General features: G+C 37.3%; 1 protein-coding gene across 1 annotated transcript; it reads left to right on the top strand.

Annotated features, from left to right (window-relative positions):
* The first annotated feature begins 965 nt into the window (after positions 1 to 965).
* Positions 966 to 22,803, top strand: RHAG (Rh associated glycoprotein). The gene is made up of 10 exons (XM_045843679.1): positions 966 to 1,122; positions 10,360 to 10,543; positions 11,140 to 11,290; positions 13,767 to 13,914; positions 15,455 to 15,621; positions 17,566 to 17,703; positions 18,277 to 18,398; positions 21,613 to 21,686; positions 21,932 to 22,005; positions 22,718 to 22,803. Exons 1-10 carry the CDS (start codon positions 966 to 968, stop codon positions 22,790 to 22,792), a joined length of 1,290 nt encoding a protein of 429 aa, XP_045699635.1. The 3' UTR covers positions 22,793 to 22,803.
* The last annotated feature ends 3,432 nt before the right edge of the window (positions 22,804 to 26,235 follow it).

The following is a 26,235-nucleotide window of genomic DNA, read 5'->3' as shown; positions in this document are numbered from 1 at the left end:
ATCACCCAGTGATTCTACTTCTGGGAATATATCTGAAGGAAGCCACAACACTAATTTGAAAGAATATATGCACCCCTATGTTCATTGCAGCAGTATTTAAAATACCAAGATATGGAAACAAACTAAGTGCCCATCAATAGATGATTGAATAAAGAAGTGGTACAATGGAATATTACTTGGCTGTAAAAAAATGAGTGGCATCTTACTATTTGTGACAGTATAGGTGGACCTAGAGGTCATTGTGCTCAGTGAAATAAGTCAGTCAGGGAAAAATGAATCCCAACCAATTTCACTTATATGTGGAATCTAAAGAACAGAATAAATGAACAAACTTTGAACACACTCATAGATACAGAGAGTGGACTGGTGGTTGCTAGAGGAGAGAGGCATTGTGGGGTCTGGATGGAAGAAGTGAAGGGATTAAGAGTACAAATTGATGGTTACAAAATATTCAAGGGACATAAAGTATAGCCTAGGGAATATAGTCAATAATGTTGTAATAAATATGTGTGACGCCAGGTAGGTACTGGAAATATTGGGGGGAACACTTTATAAAGTTTATGATTATCTAACTTCTATACTGTAAAACTGAAACCAATACAAAATAATATTGAAAGTAAACTATAATTGAAAATTAAAAGTTAAAATAAAAAAAAGAAATGTCTATTAAATTAACTTCAATAGGATCCAAGACACTTTTATACAATAGATGATTTCCATCCCCTGGCCTCTTCCCATCTAACCTGAATACACTTCAAACCAGCATTTAGGGCAATTTGATTACAGAGCATAATTCTCCACAATGGGTGGGACATTTTAACTAGACTTGCCCATTTTTTTCTTGCAGTATCATTGGAGCGTCTTTAACATGCAGTCTAATTCCACATACAGAGCAATCCCTCTGTGTTTATCAACCTCCCACAGCCTGTGAAGCACTCAGTGTGCCTCTGGCCTTTGCCACAAACATGAGGTTCAAATTCCCTCTTCTGGCCATTGGCCTGGAGGTTGGCATGATTGTTTTATTTGCATTATTTGTTCAGTATGAAATGCATCAGGGCATTCACCAGCAGTCCAACAGCACCACGGCACCAGATGCGGGCAGATTCATTGAGTTATACCCCCGTGAGTAGGCAATCTATTTCTTATATATTTTAAGTTCTTCAGGTTCTTAGAATGTAAAGTTTCTAATAGTGTAACTACTAGAGCTCTGCATTCGAGCTTTTTATAGAGTTATGTGATAGTTACGAGTACTAAGGATATTATAAGTTTATGCTTTGGCATCTGGTGTCTAAAATTAATGTGTTTGGATAGAATATGTGTTTATTAAAATATCAGAACAAGAAGCCAAACATTAAAATAATTGATCAATTTTTTGTGTTGCCTACCTGCTGCTAAATGACCTTATTTTTTCCTTGAATTATTCATTAGCTTTTCAAGGTATAAAAATATAATTTCCTACAGTAAAAAAAATGTACAAACATAACTTTGGAGGAGAGAGAGAGAGTAGAATCAAAATGGCATATTTAGAAGAGGACCGAGGATTTCATGTGGGGTGCTAAGGTATAAGGAGTATTTAGGGTGATCAAAAATATAAGTAGAATTTTCATCAGAAAGTGTGCTCGTGGTTTTGTAATATTCTGAAAGGAAGATAATCTGTTCCATAGAGATGAGAAGTGTAAGCACTGAACATTTTAAAAGTAAAATCCTTCCCTGAGAATGGTGACAGAGGAAAGAAGGGATTTAATTTCCAGTTGGGAAGAGTGAGCTATGACATAGTTAACGTAGCAGGAATTACTACTGTGCTTGCACCAATTGCCTATGATGGAGCAGGCATGTTTGTTACCTCATTAACTGTGGATGGAGATGGTAATATATTTCTATTACATAGATTGTTTATTTCTGAATGAGGCTGAAATAGTTTTAAGCAGTTAAAATTACCTAAAATGGTAGCAATATCTACAATGGTTTTATAACAAATGTGTAAACTGTTAAAAAACAATTTGACATTTGTTTCTCATTCCTGTACAGTGTGAGGGCATTTATAAAGTGGACAGTATTCACATGTAGATATGACCTAGAGGTAAATGACTCAGCAGAAATGCTCTATTGCAAGTTAAGAGTTATAACCATAAGTTGGAGAGTCAAGACTCCATGCCCTTATGAAGTTCTCCGTATACTACTTAGATGTCCAAGAAGGTTCTTAATCAGTAACTCATTTTATAATTTTCAAGCTAGAGAAAACCAAAACAGAATTCTGTTTAACTCTATATGCTTTTGTATATTCCATTTATTCATATAATGAATATTTTCATTGTATACAAAGCTTATGCTGCAGCAAACTTATTCAAAGAAAACAAATATGATCTCTTAATTCTAAGACTCTACTGTCTGGTCCACATGTAAACAAAGTGCTATGACACAATATAAGAAACAAAATGCCAAAATATTATGTAAGATGAGTGCTATTGAAATAAAATTATCTTAAGAGCTTCATAATTTACATAATTCAAGCTAAATTCTCTAAGTTCCAGTTTCAAATTTCCTAGGTAAAACTTCAATTCAAAATTTGATGTCGGGGGGCTGGAGAAAAGAATTTGTAAATATTGTTATTTTTTTCAATTGCCTAGCAATCATATTACCCTTATACTCTGCTTGCAAGAAACATGAAAATTTATTCATATCATGATTCATTAAGATAATATTTATTAAGCTTGAAATTCTTATAAAGCAATCTTCTAGGTCCTAGGCTCTAGATAGTGAATAAAACAAAACAGAAGAAGGTAGGCAAAATCCATGTCCTTATAAAATTTGCATTCCAATGAGGAAGACAGACTATAAATATACAAACATATATGTATATATATATTTAATATTTTTATTTATAAAAATAATTATATTTAAGTTGTATATGTATACACACATACACTCACATGTGGCAATCAAATGCTAAAGCAATAAATGAAGTGATATTAAGGAAACAGGTATATCTGGACAAGGGACAATGTCTTTTCAACCTGTTGCAACCAGGGTAATGTGAAAGCATTAAATCTTAATAGGCCAAGGTATCCATTGCATGCAATTAATTAATTTCTATCATATGCTAGAAGGCAACAAAAGCTGTATTGTCTTTGAGAGAATTGTAAAATAGTCACTTAATTTGTTTTATTGTTCTGTGCTTTAAATGAGAAATCTGGTTGAGATTGGCAGTATAGTCTAGATCAGTGATTTTCAACCAGTGTGCTGCAAGAACTTCTAAAACATGCATTACCTGACTACTTAGTCAGGAGCACTGACCTCTTTCCTTAGAGTGTCAAATGAAAAAGGACAACAGACAACACAATGATAACCATGTAGTGTGATTACCCTGGCTTCAACCATAAATACATAGGTCATATAACACAGTTTCAGCTTATTGTTTATGTAGCATAATAAGGTTGCACCTAACTGGGTAATTCTCCCTACCAGAAATCTTCATTGTGTTACATAAGTATAGACACCTGTTGTTTTTAAAAAGTCACTTTGGAACAAAAAGGGTAAGTAATTATTATTTTTTGTAACTAATCAAAATCATACCTATTTTTGTCATATTGGCAAAAATATAATTTTTGGTGTGCCACTGAATTTTAGTAATTAGTTTATGTGTGTCATGAGATTAAAAATGTTGAAAATTGTTGGTCTAGATAGTTCTTTCTATTATGAAATCACAGAAAATAGCACTAAAAGAAGCAAGAATAAACCATATGGATATTGGAATAAAGAACATTTTATGTGGAAGAAATAGCAAGTGCAAAGGCACTGGGGTATTTAATGTGTGTAGTGTACAAGTAGAGAGAACAAAGTCGGACAGGTGAGAGCCTGCATGCTGCAGAGCCTTGTAGAACATTGTAAGTACGTTGTTTTTATCCTGAGTGAATTGGGAGGCCATTGGAGGGCTTTGTGAGGAGGAACTGATGTAACTTAGGTTTTAAAAGCATCCTTCTGGCTGTGAAGTAGAGAACAGGCTGTAGAAGGTGAAGGGGATGAGTAGAAAGACACATTAGAAAGACAATGCATTCATCCAGCAGAGAAGTGATAGCAGGCTGCACTGAGGCAGTTGCAGAGAAAGTACTGGGAGATGGTCAAATGCTGGCTGTAATCAGAAGTGTCGCCCTGGGTGGCGTAGCTCAGTGGATTGAGTGCAGGCTGCGAACCCAAGTGTTGCAGGTTCCATTCCCAGTCAGGGCACATGCCTGGGTTGCAGGTCACAGCCCCCAGCAGTTGCACATTGATGTTTCTCTCTCTCTCTTTCTCCCTCCCTTCCCTCTCTAAAAATAAATAAATAAAATCTTAAAAATAAAAAAAGAAAGTGTAGCTGACAGGATTTCCTGATATATAGTTATGTCAAACATCAGAAAAAAAAACCAGGAATCAAACAGAATATCAAAGGCAGGACTCTTTTTTTCTAAAGAAAAATATCAAATTATAGTTGCCAATAATCATGATGACTATCAATGTGTGTTGCCCATGAAACCAACAAAAGTTCCTTATAAACAAACGGCCAAACTACACACCCCACTGTGACCACTTCTCCACCTGTAAGGGCAGTTAGGCCAGGACTTGGGCAGGGGGTAGGGGAGGGGAGGGAGACTTCAATCAATAGAGGCCCCTGGGGACCCAGAAGGGCATTAACTGGAACATGTAGAGAAATTTCACAGGCAAGGAAGTCTTCATTCATTCAAAATGCTGTCCATACCCCAGTCTATACACAATTAAAAATTCTCTGTTCCAGGAGGTGGCTCTCAAGACCCAGAATTATAGCTAATACTAATCTTCCAGGTCAGCTATATTATCTCCAGTAATTTTACAGAATGACCCTAGAAATTACATGATTGTGGTTATACATGTACATTTTTCCTACATTTTAGACAATTTATTCACACAAAACTTATAAAACAGCATAAGTCATTGGAGGGAAAATGATTAAATATTAGGTTATTAAAAAGTAATGTTCAAGTCCACAGACATTTTGGGATGTCTTCCTAGTGCCATACACTGTGCCAAGGGCAGGGATTCAAGGTTAGAGAAGGCTCAGTACCTGCCTAAGAAGTTCAGAGTGTGTTATAAGAATTCTCAATTGTAGTGTCATAGAAGTTATGAGTTTTTCATAAATAAGTAGGATATTAATTTGTATTTTAAATGTAATCGGATATAAGTTTACCCATCCCTCTCATTTCCTTGCATACATACTGCTATGCTTTTTTGAACAGAGAATGATGCTACTTATACAGCTCTGGGATTACTACCCACCCCAGGGCACAACTGTATGAGTGTGTGGCACCCCTGAATGTCATAGCTTCCGTGGCATCTAGCAAATGGTTGGTCAGTCTGTTGAGGCAAATAATTGGACAAGGAATAAAGCTTGACCATGACTGTCAGCTAATCTTTGCTAACATGTAAGACTGGAGAAAAGTCAAGTTTAAGAGGAAAGTCCTCTGAGGACTGTTAACATTTTATTAGAGATTCTACAAACACAAGGTCTTTAGTATCTATGAGAATTTAAAACTACATTAATGATCTCTTTGTACTCCACTACATTAAAACCCACTAGTCGATCTTGCACTTGGAGAGATCTTTTACCCATATGTGATCTTATAATATTGTACATTGTTCATATGCAAAACATCAATTCAAAGCTATGCAGATATCCCAAACATTGACATATTTCATCATATAATCATTTTTAAAAGATACATGGTAATACCACCAACAATATCACTAAGAAACCCTTGAGATCTGTTAGCGAGTTGATAAGCTTATAATGGCAGACATGAACTTTCCAAAATTCTAAGTTTTTCAAAACCCTAAGTGCACCCCAGTGACAAATACTGTCAGTTCTTTTAAATGCAATAATGACCTTACTTTATTCATTTCTTCAGGAAACATCAATATCTATCTGAAAAACTGTATGTATGTCAGTCGTTGTTCCAAGTGAAAATGGAGTCCCATGAGAAAAGTTGCTCATTCAGTTTGCAACCCCTCAAAGGGCCTTTTTCCTGAGAAAACCTTCGTGTTTCAGCTGTGCTTTGTGTGAAACTGCACTCAGTGAAGTGATTCAGAAATGACATTAAAAAGACATGTATAAGAGAGTCAATAATTAAAATGAACAATTTTACTGCTTTACTGAAGAATTGTTAAGAAAAATTGGATTTGTTTTTGCAAGGGTGTGGTGATGTAAAACACCATGACTAATTGCCCAGTTTGGTGCCAATTCTTTCATTCATGCTAAAACGCCAGTAGTTTTACATGCCATTATTTTTCACCATCTGTAGAAATACTAAGACACTAAAAAATGCAAACAATATCTTAGAGAATTACCACAAAATAATTTTGAATTCTCAGACTTCCTATAAGTGTTTCTAAGACCACCAAATATCTGTAAATTACATTTTTGGAACCACTTTAAATATAGTTAAACTGACAAAAGATATACATAGCAATAGAAATTACTTTATGAATTTTACTATTAACAATGGATTAAGTACAATGATTTATTTTTAAATTTATATTTAAGAATTTGTTCCTATATTTATTCAGATAACATTCAGTTCATTTATTACCAAAAAAATTTAGCAATGAAGATATAAGCAAAGGGTAACTCCTTTGTGCAGTACTAACAATTCCTAAGAAATTGCTTGCTGCTGTTCTAAGTGTTACCTAGAATCATTACAATGCCTGAATTAACATGCTGTCTGTGGTTTATGACCTTACAATAAGATGCCAGCATCCAGTGGAACCCTATGCATGGCCTTTGAATTGAATAGTTTTGTCTCCTTAAAAAAAATTGGAAGCAATAGGCACAAATAGAACCCAAATCTTGGTTCCTGAATCCCATTCCCCACTCTGGGGCTCGTTGGAGAAATCATTGGTTCCAAGTCAGGGTAAGGAAAGCACAAGGTAAGCCAAGTGCATAAAAGCTGGTGGGATGGGGAGATGGCAAAAGAACACAAGATCCTGCTTGAATGAGCACCAGCTAAACAAATTCAGAAAAAAAACAGAGCATTAAAAATAATAATGATGTGATGGTAACAGATATGACACATTAAAACAAACAATAAAAGGAATAAGTGAGCTCATAGAAATGTTCCTCAAAGGGAAGCAATGGGAATAGGAGGAAGCTCTTCTTTACAGAAGAATGCCAACTAATTAACATAAAACAAGTACTAGATAGAGAAAATTATCATTTTAAATTAAAAATGTAATAATTGATTCCAGCGCAGTTTATTAGTGGATACTAAAAATATTAGTTGGAAAGTTATTGGAGAACACACAGTCTGAAAGAACTGTAATGGAGTACAGAGCAGGGGTCCCCTGAAAGTAGGGGGACCACCCCCACAATCTTGCCTTCAGGCAGGATGGATGTGGGGGAGGGGGGCCACAGAGCGGGAGTACAGCACTGAAGACACATTGCATAATAATGGCAAGTTAGCAGTCATGTCTTCCTGTAAGGAAGAAGGCGGGTGCCCCAGGCCTGTTGTATAGTGACTGTGAGAATGGGCATTGACTCATGATAGGTAGGGGGTGGGGTCAGATGCCCTCTCTGGATGCTCATGCATCATCACTGGGTACTTTTGCCCTGACTAAAGATGGCAGATGAAAAAAATCAAAGGCACTGTGGAGTTGATAAAATGGTGGACACTAATACACCATAGGAAGAGCCAGGTATAAGGTCACATAGGAAGTTCCAAGCTGAGCATTTAAATTAGGGCAAGCTGAAGGTCAGTGGGGGAGACACGAGGTTAGAGGAGGTCTGCCAGGAGGTCTGCCTATGGGTCTGCCCATGAGGAAGGGAGCAATGAGGAGAGGAGGTGTGCCTGGAGAAGATGGCAGCCCAGCTGATGGAGCTGCGGGGACCCACCAGACCAAGCACCCAGGCATGTGAGACTGCTTGGAGCTGAGCCGTGACTGGGAATGCTGAGCTGTAGACTCTGATTCTCTGAAGGGTGTTTGGAGAAGTCATTTCTTGGTATGGGACTTTTGGTACAGGACATTAGAGCTTGGTGTAAGCTCTCTCTTCACTCTGGGCTTTTGGCATTTGGATATTCTGGGCTTCTGGCCCTGTTCTTTGCATGGACAGGAACACTTGTAGGGCCAGGAAATGCAGAGCCCACCAGGAGCTTAGACCCCACAGAGGATGGGAACCCACTCTGGAGGCAGGGTCCCATGCAGGGATGTGTGCCTCACTGGGCTCCACCCTCTGGAACAAGGTAAAATAGCACATGATTTCCTGAATCACTGCATGGAGGCTGAGAATAGCACACCCCAGATCCTGAAGGAGGGAGCAGCTGTGAGAGAATGGCGACTCTGAAACCTACAGGGCACATTCCAGAGAGGATGGAGACTTGCTTGCATGACCAGCTGTTGGACAGATAAGGATATGGGGAACTTGTGGTCGTGGTTTTGGCTTGTAGTTTTTTAGGGACCAAGGGATGTTCTGGGTCTTGTGAGAGAGGAGGGCTCTGAGCAGAGGTGCTCTCAGAACCCCAAGGTTGTTAAAAATCCCCCCTTTTAAACAAAAACCTGTTTCTTTCAACACTAATTGTTGGATCATGTGTAAAGGTACCAAGTGGCCAAGCTCCAGTTTGCACGGTTACAGAATCACTCTAGAGATTACATATTTCTTACAGGGAAGAAAGTACATTTATAAGGAAAGATCTGGCAGAGCAATCTTTCTTTTAAAATTTTTTTCACATTTTTGTATTGCTGTTCAAGTACAGTTGTCTCCATTTTCCCGCTACCACTACCCCCCACCCCAGCCATCCCCACTACCCACCCTTGATCCTGCCACCCTTTGGTTTTGTCCATGTGTCCTTTATACATGCAATCTTAACCAAGTGATCAAACTTATCATCACCAGTAACAGGACAAAAGAATTATGTGTCACCTGGTATGAATAAGTGGGAAGTACACAATACCACTTGTATAACATTCTTGCCAAAATATTCTGTCAAATCCTAATTACAGTAAAAACAATTAAACAAATGCAACTTGTGGGACATTCTACATAAAAAAAAATACCATGACCCCTAAAAAACATGTGGGAGAACTTGCTCTGTATTAAAAGTCTAAAGATACTTTGCAAAGGAAATGTATGAAATTTGGATAATGGGTCAAAAATCCTATAAAAGGAAAATTTGGGAACAGTTAGAGAAATTTAAATATAGATTCTATATTAGATAATATAATTGTATCAATGTTGGTCTCGACTTCCTTTGTGTATCTATTAGGTTGAACTATAAGAAATTGCCAATATTTGAGCCATTTCCATTGGCAATTTCAATGCAAAAATAATTTCATATGGTTCTGTCAGATATATGTCTCACCAAATAAGCTATAAATTTCTTGAGGTAAAGGCCTGTGTTTTCACAATTTCCAATTTGGTAGTGTAGTTTATTTATACAATGCATTGCTGATACTCCTTCCCTCAGAGGGTTATCCCACTCAGAATCACTCTGTGAAATAGGGTCTTTTCAGTATTGCAGATGAGAACACTGAAGCACACAGAAGATAAGTGACTTGCCCAAAGTCACACAATCTGTGGTACAATCAGGGGAACTGAGCCTAGGTCTCCAGAAGTCAAGTTAAGTGTTTGCTCCCTGAAATAATGCGGCCTTCTTTACACTGGTTTAGAACAAAGACATTGTCCCATTTGACTTGAGTTATATTTTGGTAAGATCTAGGACTGGTACTATTATACACATTTGATAAATGGAGACTGTAGCTCATTCATTTAGCCATTATTGCCTCTTTTATCATATGCAGAATTTATGCCTAATTCTGCTTAGCAATGCATGAATGTGTCCTAATCTCTTCAACATGGAAACTCACTACCTAGTGCATAGAAGGACACCTCATGGACTATTACAATGTGATAGTATGCTAAACCAATGCCAGTACAATGTGGCAGCTGCTAACGCTGAGGTATATGCAGAAAGCTCTGTGAAAGACAAGAGGAAATATTACTTTTCCCTGAAATACTGGGAAAGTCTACAGGAGGATGTGAAGCTTGCACTATGATTTGTAAAGATTTCCTCAAGTGGAAAGTAAAGGGCAACTCACAGGGAAAGGATGACAGACACACTGTTATAGATAGCACATTGTGTTCCAAGAAAAGGTTCAAACATTGAATAACATGTCCACAATCTCATGGCATGTCTGTAGCCAGGCTGGCATTGGAACCCAGCCTTTGGATGCCCAGTTAATGTTATGCCTTTGCAGTGTCCTATGCAAAGGCTGTAGCAGTTAATAAATGGGATATAGCCTGATACAATGCTCTCTTAGCACTCCCTAAATGCAAATATTTCCCCTTTTGCTCTTTTGCAGTCTTCCAAGACGTGCATGTTATGATATTTGTTGGGTTTGGCTTCCTCATGACCTTCCTGAAGAAATATGGCTTCAGTAGTGTGGGCATCAACCTGTTGATTGCTGCTCTGGGCCTCCAGTGGGGCACTCTGATACAAGGGATCCCGCACAGCTATGGACAGAAAATTCACATTGGAATCAAAAAGTAAGCATCCCTTACTTTTCAAGCATTGTATTTTCAGAGCAACTGTTTCTCTGCTTAATCTTTTGTCAGTCAGTTTCTGAACTAGCTGGCAAATTTTCTTCCTTAAGCAATAGAAGATTGCTGGGCTCCAAGGATGCAAATCTATGCCTTGCTCTGCTGAACTGGATCATACCTGAATGTCTGTGTCATCTCTGGTCTGACTTGAGGGTATAAGAAATCCTCTTGCATAAAATTATTCTTTTCATTTCAGGTACAAATATGTCATTAGTCATTTTTCTAAGATTATTCTTGAAATGTGAACACTCCAGAAAATGTCATTTATCAGATCAACAAAAATAAATTAAAACCCTAAGTGAGATAGATAACAAACAGGTAGGTCAAAGTAAAGAAAATGTTAGAGCAACTAAGGAGCATATAATGAATGGAGGGGTAAGGAAGGGGGAGAAGACAAAAACAGGCCTGGGACAGGTGACTGATGGGGACTGTCAGGGGTAAGGGTCTTGCATTCTGGGTAAGGAGATGCTATGGTTTATTACAAGTCTCAGTTTTGTTTTGGCTTTGCATTTTCCTTAATGCATTCTTTATTGTACTCTCAGCATGATAAACGCAGACTTCAGTACAGCCACAGTTCTGATTTCTTTTGGAGCTGTCCTGGGAAAAATAAGTCCAGTCCAAATGCTGATCATGACGATCATAGAAATTACTGTCTTTGCTGGCAATGAGCATCTGGTTACTAAGGTGTTTAAGGTAAGTGTCAGAAGATTTATACGTACCTAACTATGGACATCAGTTGTGGACACAACACGTAATGGAAGCCCTCTAGGCAGGGACAAATGTGGCAGGAGTGATACCACAGCAAACAACAATAATAGTCCCCACTTAACTGAGTGCCTAATGTAAACCAGAAGGTTTATAAACATTATTTTATTTCATTATCACAATAATGTTCTAAGGTAGGTGTTATTGTTGTTACTATTTATACCAAAAACAAACAAACAGACAAACAAACCCCTGATGACCATAGATGCTAAATGATTTCTTGGAATCTAGATTCAGACCCAGGTTTTTCTAACTTCAGAACACTTTTTATTACACTTTATTTCCTATCAATGATCAATTCTTATTTCAACTTCAACTACTAGGTGAATAGCCTTTCCTAAGGCTTTTGTCAAAGCCTTAGTCAAATTTCTTCTTCTCTGTGGAAATCTCATTGAGTACCCCAAGAATTATAAATAGAATATTTTAGGCACTCTTCAATATGTTGTATATGTTTCTATTGAACGTTTAATCCAACAGCAATTATTTTGAAAACTTTCTAGGTGTCATGCGTTGGTGATTCTACAACAAACAAAATAATTAAGGTCCCTGCCATTATCAAATTGACAATCTAGTGCAGGAGACAGACATCAAACAAATAATCACACATTCCCCCCCCCACAGGCATGTGCACGTGTGTATGTGAGCACACACACACACAAATATTACTATAAATTATAATACATACTGTGAAAAATAAGCAGAGGGGGCTGTGAGAGAATGTAAGTAGAAGATCTAATTAAGATTGTGAAAACCAGGAAGGTCTTTCTGAGGGGATAACATGACTCAGATACCGGCCAGCAGTATCCGTGGCGCTGTGGATGGATGAGACATGAGAGAAATTCACACAGACTACCAAGTCCTGTGGAGGACTCGGCTCCTGTGGAGGGATGGCATGGCTACCCTCCAAGGGGAGGGTGCCTCAGAGAGGCCTGGCCACTCTCTCTAGAGGAGAGTACCCTGAGCCCCTGCCTAAACATGCTTTTATTAGTTTTTGGGGGGTAGGAATATAGATATGGCTTATTAATCATCGTCTGGCAGTTAGGATCAAATGATAGATAATGTTCAAAGAACTATTAGGGCTCACACTGAGTCAGGGTCTATCCCTAAAAAGCTACAAAACTTAAGAGACTAAACTCAATTCCTTCCTGGGTCTTTTAAGAGCATTCTCAGCAAAGCAGGTTTCACAGGATTTTACATACCCTTTCTCAGGCCTGATCACCCTGGGGAGCCACTGTTTCTAGCTCAGGGCTGTACCAGCCTTTGTATTGTTTCAGGCTTAAATCAGGCAGAGGATTCAAGGCAGCCAAGAGATTAGGAGACTTCTCACAGACAGAATGAGGACTCAGGCTTTGTCAAAGCTGAGGGGTGAGGGTCCATCACCCCTTTTTACCACAGCCCCCCAAATCCTTTCCTGAGGGCCTTCCCACATGATCGTGCCTGTCTTAGGTGGCCCCTCCCATGAGGGATCTTACCTGTCATTGGCTAACTGACCAAGCAATGGGGGCCAGGCAAGGAGCAGAAGCGGCACTCCTTCCAGGGAGATAAACTTTGTCTCCTTAGTGGATTCTGGTCCGAAAGTCTCTCACTCAGCCTTAGCCATGGGGGGGTTGCAGCTCCCGAAACCAGGCAGGACGGTTCCCAACGATAACAGTTAAGCTGGGCCTGAAAGGTATATATGAGTTTATTCAGTATGAAAATCTTAAATAAATTAACAAAGTTGTATAATCTTCCTACCTTAATACGAACAGAGCAATGCCTTGGGTTTGGCACTCTGAACTTTCCCTCTAAAGTCAGGAAGCATAGATAATTGGGTCAAATCCATACGGCATGCTAAAGAGGGACCTAAAATATATTTCTTCAAATGAATCTTGGACCTCAGGCTGGTTTTCATGCTATCATATAATAGAGTGAAAAAAATAAAGGAAAGATAAGGGCTTTTTGAAGCTTCATATCTTTGAGCTGTAATTAAATGAACTTTGCCTGCAATGTCAAGTAAATACAAAAATCATCTTTATTTTGTATCAAGTGCAAGAACAGCATTTCACAGAGAATCTCCCTAACCTGGAGATGTAACCCACAATGTACTGAGTGCCCATGAAGGACCTAGCACTTTACAAACATGGTTTCATTTATGCTAGCTAGATATTTTCCCATTTTATAGAACCTGAGATTCAGAGAAGTATAGTAATTTGTCTAAAGTCACATCAGGAGGAAGTACCTGACCTAGGATTAAAAGTCTGTTCTGTGTGCCTATCTTGTTTTATCACCCTTTGTCTCACATATTCTTTTTCTCTTGATCTACTTTTTTTAAGTTGCTAAACCAATAAAGCATTCCTTTTATTGGCTTTCCTCCTGCAGTGAGATTCAGTTTCACCGCTTTTACATGAATGTTTTGCCCCATCAGGCCTCTGACACTGGAGCATCGATGACAATTCATGCCTTCGGGGCCTACTTTGGCTTGGCTGTAGCAGGTGTGCTGTATCGGCCAGGCCTGAGAAGGGGGCATGACAACGAGGAGTCTGTGTACCACTCAGACTTGTTTGCAATGATTGGTGAGTAGGGATGCAACTGGTCCGATCCTTGTCTGTTTGGTCAGGAACAAGGGAAAGTTAACTCCAACATAGCAGTCAAAATCATCAAGGAACAACATCTGAATACTACTGGGATGGCCAACAAGTTTGTTCAGTTTTTAAGTAAAAATAAAAGATGTATTTTTTTCATTTTCACCAATAACTTTATTGAACAGCATATTCATCATTTTGTTCCACTGCTTTCTGCCATCTTTCAGACAACATCATAATTCCTTCTTCCCCAAACTGTTCATCTTTTGGAGCAAAGTACTGTTCCTGGTGCCTTTTACAGTCTTCCAAGGAATTGAGATTTTTTCCATTAAGAGAATTTTGTAAAGACTGAAATAAATGGAAATCTGAAAGTACAATGTCTGATGAACACAGTGGATGAATCAGAACTTCCCAACCAAGCTATGAGAGTTTTTGCCTGGTCATCAAAGAAACATGTGGTCTTGCATTATCCTGATGGAAAATGTGTTTTCTGTTGACTAGTTTTGGATGCTTTTTGTTGAGTGCTGCTTTCATTTGGTCTAATTGGGAGCAGTAGTTGTTGGAATTAATCATTTGGTTTTCTGGAAGGAGCTCAGAATAGAGAACTCCTCTCCAGTCCCACCATATACACAACATCACCTTCTTTGGATGAAATCCAACCTTTGGTGTGGTTGGTGGTGGTTCATTTCACTTGCCCCAGGATCTCTTCCATTCTACATTATTCTGAAGTATCCACTTTTCATCACCCATCACTATTTGTTTTGAAAATGGGACATTTTTGTTACATTTAAGTAAAGAATTGCATGCAGAAATATGGTCAAGAAGGTTTTTTTTAGCTTAACTTATGTGGAACCCAAACATCAAAGTGATTAACATAACCAAACTGGTGCAAGTGATTTGCAATGAATGATTTGGGTATTTTGAGTATGTCAGCTATCTCCCACATGGTATAATGTTGATTGTTTTCAATTAATGTCCTAATTTGATCACTATCAACTTCTACTGGTCTAGCAGACCATGGAGCATCATCCAATGAGAAATCTCCAGCACGAAACCTTGCAAACTGCTTTTGACACATTACATCAATCACAGAACCTTTTCTATACATTGCACAAATTGCTTTTTCATTTTAGGTGCATTTTTTACCTTTCTTGAAATAATAAAGCATAATATGCTGAAAGTATTATATATTTTCATCCATCTTCAACATTAAAATGGCTACATAAAAGTTCACCAATTTTGATAATTTTTTAATACATGTTGATGTGACAGTTGCCCCAATACAATCTAAAAAAATTGTTTTGAATGAAGTTAAAGACAACTAAGTACTACCATAGCCATGTTATGGAAAAAAGCCAAATGAGTTTTTTGGCCAGTCCAATACTTTTGTTTCTTTTGTTTATGCTGGCCTTCCCCCTCTCAGAAAATTAAACCTACAAGCAGAGACACTGTCAGTGCCGAAGGCAAACTGTCTCTCCTGTGTCTTTCATATTAAGAACTAATATCCATTTTTTTTTGTGATTTACTGCAGGGACTCTTTTCTTATGGATATTTTGGCCCAGCTTTAATTCAGCCATTGCTGATACTGGAGAAAACCAGTACAAGGCTGTTGTCAACACATATTTCTCCCTCGCTGCCTGCGTACTCACAGCCTATGCCTTCTCCAGCCTCGTGGAGCACCGAGGCAAGCTGGACATGGTAAGAGCATAGTAACCCTTGGGGGAGGGGAAACTTTTTCGTCTTTCCCTCTTAATTCTTCTGTCTGACCTAATAACTAAATTGACATAAGACACAATAAGAGGGGGACATAACTAAATTTTATTGTGCATGCACACACAAGGATCCATAAAAATATGGGACCTGAGGATGAATGGGAGAGTTGAGGCTTACATGGCATCTTGAACTAAAGGAGAAGGGGGTGGTGGTTTGGACTTCAAAGGGGGAGAAGCAATGGACATGGAGCTGGAGAAGCAAATGCTTGGTAAACAAATGTCTGTTGGGTCATCTTTAACAATAGGACACAGAAAGGACTTTGATCAAAAGGGACTTGCTAGGTTTCTCTCTGTCCATAACAGCTCATTCATACTAAAATGTAGTTATCTATGGTCATGGTTTTCTCCCTGGAGCAGATTTTCTATCTAAATTCTTTAGGTAGTTGAAAGGAAGGTTAAAGGTTCTTCCTGAGCCTTTTGTTTCTAAAAGTAAGCCAACTTAAAACCCAACTTATTTTGGGATAATCATATTTTGGAGTGGCACACTGCTCTTTCTTACCCCCATGGAAGTCTCACTGAGCAATATGGATGGCTGCTGAGGCACATAGTTCATTTCTGCAGCCCTGCTGAGCTGCCAGAACAGATCACGGCACTGCAGGCCTTGAAGGACACTTTGAAGAAATCACTACTATTCTTTCCTTTCTTCTTCCAGTTTGCACCCTGGAAAATCACAAAGTGTTATCCAGAAACTGTCTAGTAAGGAATATAATCATGCAAAAATCAAGGGTATGAGACATTTTTCTTTAATAATAAAGCTGTCTCCAAGTTCTTAGAAAATCTGAAGTAGGACATGTCAAAAGTAGAAAAAGAGAGTAGAGAATGAAAGTTGAATCTATTTTCTAAGTATAACTATTCCTTTCAAAGAAATAAAAATTAAATGTAATGTGAGATCCTGAATAAAATGCCAAAAAAGAAATAGAACATTAGTGGGAAAACCAGTGAAATTCTAATAAGGTCCTTAAGAGTATTAAATCAGTGCAAATTTACTAGTGCTCTGATTATGTAAAATGTTAACATTGGGGAAACTGGGCGAGAGATATATGGAAACTGTCTGAAATATTTTTGCAATTTTTATATAGTCTAAAGTTATTTCAAAATAAAACAACTTTTTTAAATCCCCCAATTTGGTCCTTTGCATTCCTTGCCTCTGAGCTACAGCAATGGCAGCAAAGGAGGTGTCCTCGGAGCAGCCACTCTCTTCTTCCAACCTGAGCAAGGAGAAGATGCTGTCATTTTATCAGACATAGCTAGAGACATGCATTTCAATTCTTGGCAAACTGATTCATGCAGGAAAACTGAAAAAAAATGAAAAGGAAATAACCATGTGTACAACTCTGTGTTCTCTCTTAAAAGTTTTGGTGACCTTTCCTCCTCAGCCAGAGCAGCCAGAATATGATTTTTCTGAGGAATTCTGGTAAATGCAAACGGATGACTTTCTTCCAACCTCCAGTGTTCTCAGTATAGTGACACTTGTGCAAGCTGTCATCTTCCCTGTGTGCATTTCAATGTCTCCACATTCCCACAAATGTGTTCCCTAACAGCATCAAAAGGCAAAACACTGCCAGAAAGATTGATCTGCACACTCCCACCCTTCCACTACAACTTCTTCTATTTCTGCACATCCCTCCCCTCACTGGCCTCACTACCTGATTGCTCATACACCACCAAGAAACCCTGGCAAGAAAGATAACATATCTCAACTGCTTGGAAGAAAGGCTTTCTCCAATTACAAAGGACACCCTTTTTGAAAAGAATTAGTAGTCCTTTGAAATGAAGAATGTGCTGTGGGGTCCACGAATCCTGAATTCTTTCAGTCCTTCTAGACTCTGCCTGCTCAGTGTACTTCCCTCTGTTTTTGTGCTCCACACAGGTACACATTCAGAATGCAACCCTCGCGGGAGGAGTTGCTGTGGGCACTTGTGCGGACATGGAGATCCACCCTTACATCGCTATGATCATTGGGAGTGTTGCAGGAATGGTCTCTGTGATTGGATTTAAGTTTCTGACGGTAAGTATGACAGATGCTGAGCCACTCTTAGAAGTGCACCATCATCTTCTAACATCCCACCACCAAGCTATGAAAATGCCTTTCATAAACATTTCTTTTTGTTTGGGGATCATTTACCTTCAAAGGTACGATCACATTTCAGTGTGCAATGTTTCTGCTCTTTCCTGACTTCTTCTGGGTGGCAGGAAAGCATCCAATATCAGCTGTTTGTTACCTGGTATGATTGAATCTTAAGTACTGTATTCCTTTGCTTGAGGCAGTTCCATTAAAGTTTTTGGTGATATTTGTTTGCTTTGTTTAGTTAAAAACTCTGTGCCTTTTTAAGGGGATATAGGATTTCTTCAGTAGATAAGGACTAGGACTTGAAATAACTTGTTTGCAAAAGCATTTACTAAAGACTAAAAAGAACAAATTTGCCACCAATATATTCAGGTTCTTTGACTTTAAGTGGTTTTAGATGTGGATGGAAAAGCAGACTGTAGATAAAATGTTTCCTGCATGATCTTTTACTTCAATTATAGAGTCCTATATACCTAACAAAATAATGAACCTTCCTCTTTTGTTCAATTTTAGCCAATTTTTGCTACTAAACTGAGGATCCAAGACACATGTGGGGTCCATAACCTTCATGGTTTACCTGGTGTGGTAGGAGGCCTCGCGGGCATTGCGGCAGTGGCCTTGGGAGCATCTGACAAGTGAGTGAAAGAATGGGTTCTCCTGCCTCCCCCACCCCATCTGATAATATTTTCTCTCACTCTGTGAATCCAGTGATAAGAGACCTTTTTCCTTAGCAGCCAGGCCAAAGTTTGTAAGTATTGTCCTTAGTGAAGAGAATAGAATTGATTGGAAGATGCGTCTTAACTAATATTAGCAGGGTTTGTGTGTGTGTGTGTGTGTGTGTGTGTGTGTGTGTGTGTGTGTGTAAAGTAATAGTGTTAAATTTCTCTATCATAAGCACCTGTCTCCTAACAAATAGGATAATTTGATAATCACAATCAGATTACAGTAGGCTTACTATCTTACTTGATCCCCACAAAGTGGGGCATAGGGAATATGTGATGAGCTGAGCAGGCATTTTCATCCGATCCACACAAAGAAGAAGGAGTTACCGTATCACAGAAAGTACTTGGATCTGGAGAATCAGAAAGACTGGCATTTGGGTCCAACTTCACTAACTAACTAGTTATATGGTCCCTGACAAGTCACTCAATCTCTCTGGTTCTGTTTCCTCTTCTGTAAAATGGGAGAATGGTACTATGTATTCTTTAAAATCCCTAGCAGACTTAGATTCTTCCTGAAGGGGTCGTAAATATTATTTAAATAGCCAGAGGAAGAATGGCTGTTAATCAAATCGAGGAAAATGGAAGTGATGTTATAAGCCATCAGTTGCCACTTTTAGGCAATGAGATTGAAGCAATTTGATAGGGGTATCATCCATGCAAAACAGCTCTGAAGATCATGGTAAGTGAAAAGAAAGCAAAATGCTCAATTTCTAAAACTGATTGAAAGAATGAAGAAAAGATGAATGTGTGTTTGAAAATGCCTCTAGCTAGGGTTGTGTAATTTGAAAGAAAAATATTTTCAATTTTAGCCAATTAAATTTTAACCCTATTAAAACTAGTAATGATACATACTTGAAAAACTTGCTTAATCACATTTTTACTGAATAGAAAGTTTGCTTCTTTCATGTATATAGTTGACCGTTTTTTTCTGTGTTTTATTTTTGTACTCCTTTGGCAAATTTGGCAGACAACTCCAGAAATAGTCACATTTTCTTTCAGTTCCTTCCAGCACCTAACAGGATGTTAAGACCAAACACTAGTGTTTTAATGCAAATCATGTGTGATAAAAGCATGTGTCAATGAGCTGGCTCCTAAGTGTTGTTACAGTGTATAAACACTGCAAACACTCTGAAGAGGTGCCCACTGATTAGGAATATAGGAATTCTTGCCCATCAGTCCTGGACCAGTTCCACAGAAGTGTTAAAACAAGTCTATCTGGCTTGCAGGTTTGGTTTGACTGGGCAGCCACATTTGGGGTAGGTTTCACGGTTGAGAGTCTAGTCCTTGGGTGTATGTTTAGTAAAAACTTCTTAATTTACTAAGGGGGAGTTGGAGTGGGGAGAGAGTCTTAGAAGGCTCATTCAAGTGGGTGAAGTTCACACATTCCATGCACCACATAATATACCGACTCCAAGAAAAAAGACTATTGACTCAGACATGTCTATTTAGAATTCTTAAATGTAAACCAGGTTTCTTGGTAAGCATAGGATAATGAGAAGTTAATATTCTTAAGGGACATTTTTTTTTCAAATAATGCGGCCTAACTTTAAAAATGTTGATTTTGTTTAAACAAGTGTTTTTCAAGCCTATGTCATCATGAATCACTTTTAATAAAAAAATATGTTTTAATACCTTGTAAAAAATCTTGGTAAATTCTGGTGAAATTAACAGTAAGTTTACATCAGAAGAAAATCTAGCAAATATGGGTATATTAAATATTAAATCTCACTAGTAATCAAAGAAATACAAATAAAAATAAGTTATCAGTTTTCAGTTATTAAATTGATAAAGATTAAATGAATAATATCACATGGTAAGTAAAATAGAGAAATGGGGATATAGATTGTATATTTTCAATTTGGAATTACCCTTAGTGGTTTATTACCTTCAACCAATAATCTCATTTCTAGATAGGTTTCATTATTGGAGAAGTTTACAGTGTTCATAAGAAGATATATTCTCACAATCATTTTTAAAAAATATACAGCATTGGGAACAACCTAATTATCCAACATGCAGTGGGATAATTATAGTACATTTATATAGTGCAATGCTCTGTAGCAACTAATATTATAATGCAAATCTACATTCATTGACAAAAAAGACATTAAAAATTAATGGGATCATTAGTATTATAACATGATTTCATTGTTATAAAAGTACGTGTTTTATATTTTACATTTTACATTGATAGGATTGAGGGAAATTAAATTATTTCTTTTCTTTTTTATATTAGCAGTTTCTAAAATTTTTACAATGATTATGTGTTACTTCTATAATTATTTATATAGTAGAAAAGTTTTAAACCTTTTAATTAAAGAGAAAAAAGAAATCTGAATTTAGTGCATTTTTTTCCTTGAATGATGAGGATGAAATACCAATACACTCATGTTTCCAATTGTTTCTTTTTCTGTAATCACTCCTTCAGTCTTTCAACAGCTGGTTATTAATTGCTAAGAGAGAGGCATGCTAAGGAGACTCCATCATTCATAGTGCATTTGCCACTCATGTAACACCCTTATGCATTTCAATAACTTATTACGTTCTTCCATTCCAAAAAATTAAGTATTTTTTATTCATTTCATTTTAAGGTGACTACTTCTAAGATGAAATATAGCAATATACTTTAGTATCTTCAATGAGCTCTCCCTACAATAAATGCTAAAATGAGCTTTTCTGACCTTACTGACTTTTGAATTTCATTATAGTTTTGGGATGGGGCAAAGACAGATAGAAACTCATGGTTGTTTTGTATATTACTGTATCCTCAGTGCCTAGAAGAGAAACTGCATGGACAAATGCTCAATAAATATTTGTTGAATGAACCAGATCATGGATCAAACCTGGTACAACATTTTTAGAAAATACCAAACCCTTTCTAAGGAAAATCTTTCCATCATTCTGAAGAAAAGGGTTGTTCTAGTTCAAGTGCTTATGAAAAATTTTTTATGTGAAGAATTTCAAAGAAAATAAATATGTAATTAAAAAAATGTGAGGCATGTTTGTGCGCTGATCTGTAATGCCATGTTCTGGCCTGAAGATGGCAGGCATGCACGCCCTCAAGAGATGAGTTTTGCTTGCTGATGTCTTGCTGCAAAAACAAGATTCTTTCCTTTTGGCTTCTTAGGTTTACCCCTGCCATGCAAGCAGCCGCTCTAGGTTCTTCCATCGGAACAGCAGCTGTTGGAGGGCTGGTCACAGGTCAGCATAAAAGTAAACACTCCCCTGCACACATGCTTTCAGCATAATAGATTATTTACAAACATTGATTGGTAAATTTGAAAATGTGCTAATCTAACAATAATCGTGTAAGCTCAAGGGGATGATTTTATAACAGTAGTCTTTAACTGAAAGTTTTTTTTAAAAGAAAGTCTTTAATTACTTACACAAGTAAGTATTCCTTTTTCAGCAACATAACATGACGTATTTTCTCTCCACCCTCACAGGTTTAATTCTAAAGATTCCGATCTGGGGACAGCCATCTGACCAGAACTGCTATGATGATTCTGTGTTTTGGGAGGTACTGTGTGGTGTTCTAAATAAGGATGTAAATTACTATTTCACGTGTGAAAGCTTTGCTCACCTCAAGCCTAGATGTGCATGTGTGTGCATTCATATGATGAAATTGGATGAAATCAGTATTTATAGAGAAACATTAAGATAATATATCCATACAGATAAAATCAGAAGGTATGGTATTTTCCAAGGTAGATGTTAGATGAAGAAAAGACTGAAGCAACTGCCCTTTCTCTCCTCTGAGAATTATTAAAAAATCCACTCATAAAAATAGTAGGGACCCTGGGCATGAAATTTTATACCATACAGAATAGTAGGTGAAAACTGGTGGAACATGGAAGGTGGAAGAAACTCAGTGAGTACACAAGAGGTTCTGTGAATAACAAAATATGAGCCTCTTTCTGTCCTCCAGTTTCTACCTCTTTGCTCCATTGACATTTTCTCCCAAATTATTTCCTGCAAAGCCTAAGAGTGCGAGATGCTTGGGTATGTTCAATGAGGTTTTCAGGAGAACGGGCCAGGGAAGAAGGAATGTAGTCATGGCGGGAGCGGTAAACATTTTTGTTCTTTTCTTTTTCACCAACTCAAGCAATTTTTATACTGTGTTCTTTCTAAGCATGGGTAATAATTATGGAAAATGCCTTTATTTTGGTACTAAGTTCTGACCAGCCCATTAAAAGAAACTATAAAGTACATTAATCTTGTTTTCTTTCAAGGTCCCTAGGTGGAGAGAACACGACAATCATTTCCATGAGCCTAGCGGCCACAACCAGCTGGAACCTGAACTCTAATACCATTCTTCTGCCTCAACTTCCTTTCTCTTTATCTGTAATAGACTCAAGTTTAAACAGACAAAAAGCATCCAATGAGAGTATAGACAGGAGTGGAAGATCCTGAGCCCCAAATGTTTAGTGTAAAAATGTTTTAACATAATCTGGTGTTGTCTCTTGATATTCATTGATTGTTTAGTTGAGGAACTATATGACTCATAAAACAGATGGTCAAGACTAAGTTTGGCCAGTGGGTAGGTACAGGGTTAACGTTTGATGTATTCATGTAATTTTTCCCCATGGAGGTAGATTTACATAGAATCAACACTTTCTACACATGTCAGTTCCTTGAATGTAGTTACTGTGTCTTCAGTTCCAAAAATTATAAAACTGAAGCCAATGAAACAATGATGTATATAAGAATTATGTATAGAAAGACTAGCCTTAGTTGCAAATGTTTTTATCTCATCAATAAAGGACATCAAAAAAGGAAAACTACCAACTGTTATCATTTCAGAAAAAGATGAGTCCAACATCACAAAAATGGAAAGTACATAGATTCAGAATAAAAGACAATCATTAAGTTGAATAAAATTTAACCTTCATAATAACAAAATGAAATAAAAACAATAAAGTATCAACACTTGTACTTAAAAAAAAAAGACTACAAGGAAACTCCACCTACTTTACCTTCTGAGTCGGGGTTTACATGCCAAGCTAATTAGTTGTCTCTAACCTCTCTCCCTCGAATCTCCAGAGAAGCATGCACATACATTCGCATGCATCAATACATACAATGTATTCATCACTGTACCTGAACATAGCACAGGTTCAAAAAAAGATATATAAAAAATGTATGTTTGTAAAGCAATAATACAATTGTTTTTGGTAATGCTTTTTTATTTTAAAAATGGTTGAGTTAGTAATATTATGTCTTTGCTTGAATAATCCTTATGTTTAATTTCTTTTGTATGTATACTATTTGCATAAACAGCTCAAATGCTGTCTGACTGAAGTCTATTTTGTATAAAATTCCAATGGATTAAATGTTATTATAAAATAAAGTATTAGTCTTTGGCCCTCCTTTCTTTGGAGGTTAAAACTCATTTTATCAATAGCAACATAGTATTATCTTTTAATGAAAGTTGTGAAGGAGAAATAAAAACAATGTATCCTAGAAATCATCCTTCAACTTTCTGTCTGGGGAAATCTATTAAGTGACTCCTCCTCCCCTAATAATGGGGTGGGGGGAGTTTCCAGCAGATTTGGGCTGTTCTTAAAGTTTTGTCAGGCTATTCTCTCACTAGCACATGAAATCAAAATGGTCATGGGTCCCGAAGTGCATTTAAAATATTTGCTTATGAACTTCCTCAGTCAGAATAGAAAAGTAATTAAAGTACTGTCTCAATTTTTCTGCCTTGGACCAAAAAGTAAAGAAAACCAAACAAGCTCATATTCAAAGGGAAACTGATTACTTTAGTGTTTTAAGTTGTTCTGGATATGGAAATTTTATTACTTTCTGTTCATAAAGTTTATAACACAAAATGGTATATAATATAGCCTTTACTTAAGGGTTAAATCTTTATTATTTTTTGAGTAAGCATAAATGGCGAACCAGAGGTGAATACCACAGAATCAGTCATTGCTAAATTATTTGTGAATGTATTGTTCAGCTTTCTTATTTTTGAAACACACAGCATTACTAATTTTCCTAATTGTGTTTCAGTATTAGTGGTGTGTGTGTGTGTGTGTGTGTGTGTGTGTGTGTCCACAAAGCTTCCTTACAAAATTTAATTCTGAAACATGTTTAGAAAATTTAAGGCTGAAGATAGGAAGAGAAAGTAGGCTAGGAATAATAGATGGTTCTTTTGTGTATGGTTCTGACTGTGATCACAGGGTAAAAAAACAAAGCAGTGCTCTCTAGATTTGTCACTAAACATTGTTTTGCTTTCATTTAAACTTCAAATGTATGAACAGAATGAGACAATCAGTTAAAACCAGAAATAAGAAATGCCACAAACTTAATGGCCTTATTTTGCTATAGCGCAAAAATGACCAAGAATCATCTTATAAAAGTTGCTGCTATGAATATTTTTAGCCATAAAAATTTACCTTTGTTTTCACCTGACCTGTCTTCTGTAATTACAACATAATATAATTGGTGTTGTGGTATGCTAACAATCCAAGGTGGGTGGGAAAATTTTTATATATTTTATCAGAAAGGCAAAACTCCCTGACTTGTTTACAGGTGCTGTAAAAAAGTATGCTTCTCCTTCAAAAAGAAAAATTAATAATAAAGAATACCATTGCCAGTTGTGCCAGTCTGTTATTTTCTTTCTCACTAGCACACGAAATCAAAATCATTATTGTCAGCATATGCTTATTGCAGAGTACATGAAAATTATTTTATATTTTTCAGTTTTGTAAATAAAAGAAACAGTGCAAATAGTAAAAAGAAAGCATTAAAAGTTCTAGACCCCTGTGATATTTACTAGACATTTGTGAGTCTGTTTTTTCACTGAGAAATGTGAGATGGTATTTTCTGAAATGTGAGATGGTATTTTCTATGTCATGGGAATATTGGGAGAATTTGAAATGACTTATATAAAGTACCTCACAGAGTACTTGGCATGGAGTAGATTATTTAAAAAATAGAAGCTTCTCTTTCCTCTTCCCAAAAGTATTTTCCAATGATGGATATGGCTGAGAGAAAGGAGGCCTCTGTACTTCCTTTCTTTGGGGGAGACACCCCTGTTCATTTGTATTATATTCACAATGGAGCTGCTACCATCTTACAAATTCTACCTCCCTGGACACCCAGTGACTGGCAGAAGGGAAAGTACTTTGCCCAAATTTTGCTACTGACTTAGAGACTGAGATTTTAAAATTTTGAAACACAAAGAGCTAGTCTCAGCATGGGAGCTCTCTGCAGTTATATACTTCTGCCATCTGGAAAAAGTTAATTTGAAAGAACCAACTTAATGAAGTGTAAAAAGATGAAAACAGCATGGATGGAACTGGAGAGCATTATGCTAAGTGAAATAAGCCAGGCAGTGAAAGACAAATACCAAATGATCTCACCTATAAATGCACCCTAATAAAAAGAAAAACAAACAAGCAGAAAAAGAACCAGAGACATGGAAATAAAGAACAAACTGACAGGGATCATAGGAGAGAAGGTATGGGGATAACGGGGAAAGAAGGGGAAGAGTCAAGTCAAGGGACATGTACAAAGGACCCAGGACAAGGACAATGGGGTGGGATATGTCTTTGAGAGCTGGGGTTGGTCGGGGCAGGGGAGAGCAAGGTGGTTAAAAATGGGGACAACTGTAACTGAATAACAATTAGAAAAAAAAAGAAATGTGTCATCTAAAAATAAATCAGCCCTGGCTGGTCTGTGAACCACAGAGTCACTGGTTGGATTTCTAGTCAGGGCACATGCCTGGGTTCCCAGCCAGACCCCA

This window comes from Phyllostomus hastatus, unplaced genomic scaffold, assembly GCF_019186645.2.
Source record: "Phyllostomus hastatus isolate PE091 unplaced genomic scaffold, TTU_PhHast_1.1 phas_contig_40, whole genome shotgun sequence".
NCBI classification, from domain to species: domain Eukaryota; kingdom Metazoa; phylum Chordata; class Mammalia; order Chiroptera; family Phyllostomidae; genus Phyllostomus; species Phyllostomus hastatus.
Note: the sequence above shows the minus strand (reverse complement) of the source record. Positions and strands in the feature narration are given on the sequence as shown.

Excerpts from the sequence above, each read along its gene's own strand:
- RHAG (XM_045843679.1), top strand. The coding sequence starts at position 966 with ATGAGGTTCAAATTCCCTCTTCTGGCCATTGGCCTGGAGGTTGGCATG. Across the intron at positions 17,704-18,276 it reads TTGGATTTAAGTTTCTGACG|CCAATTTTTGCTACTAAACT; the intron begins GTAAGTATGACA and ends GTTCAATTTTAG. Across the intron at positions 21,687-21,931 it reads TGTTGGAGGGCTGGTCACAG|GTTTAATTCTAAAGATTCCG; the intron begins GTCAGCATAAAA and ends CCACCCTCACAG.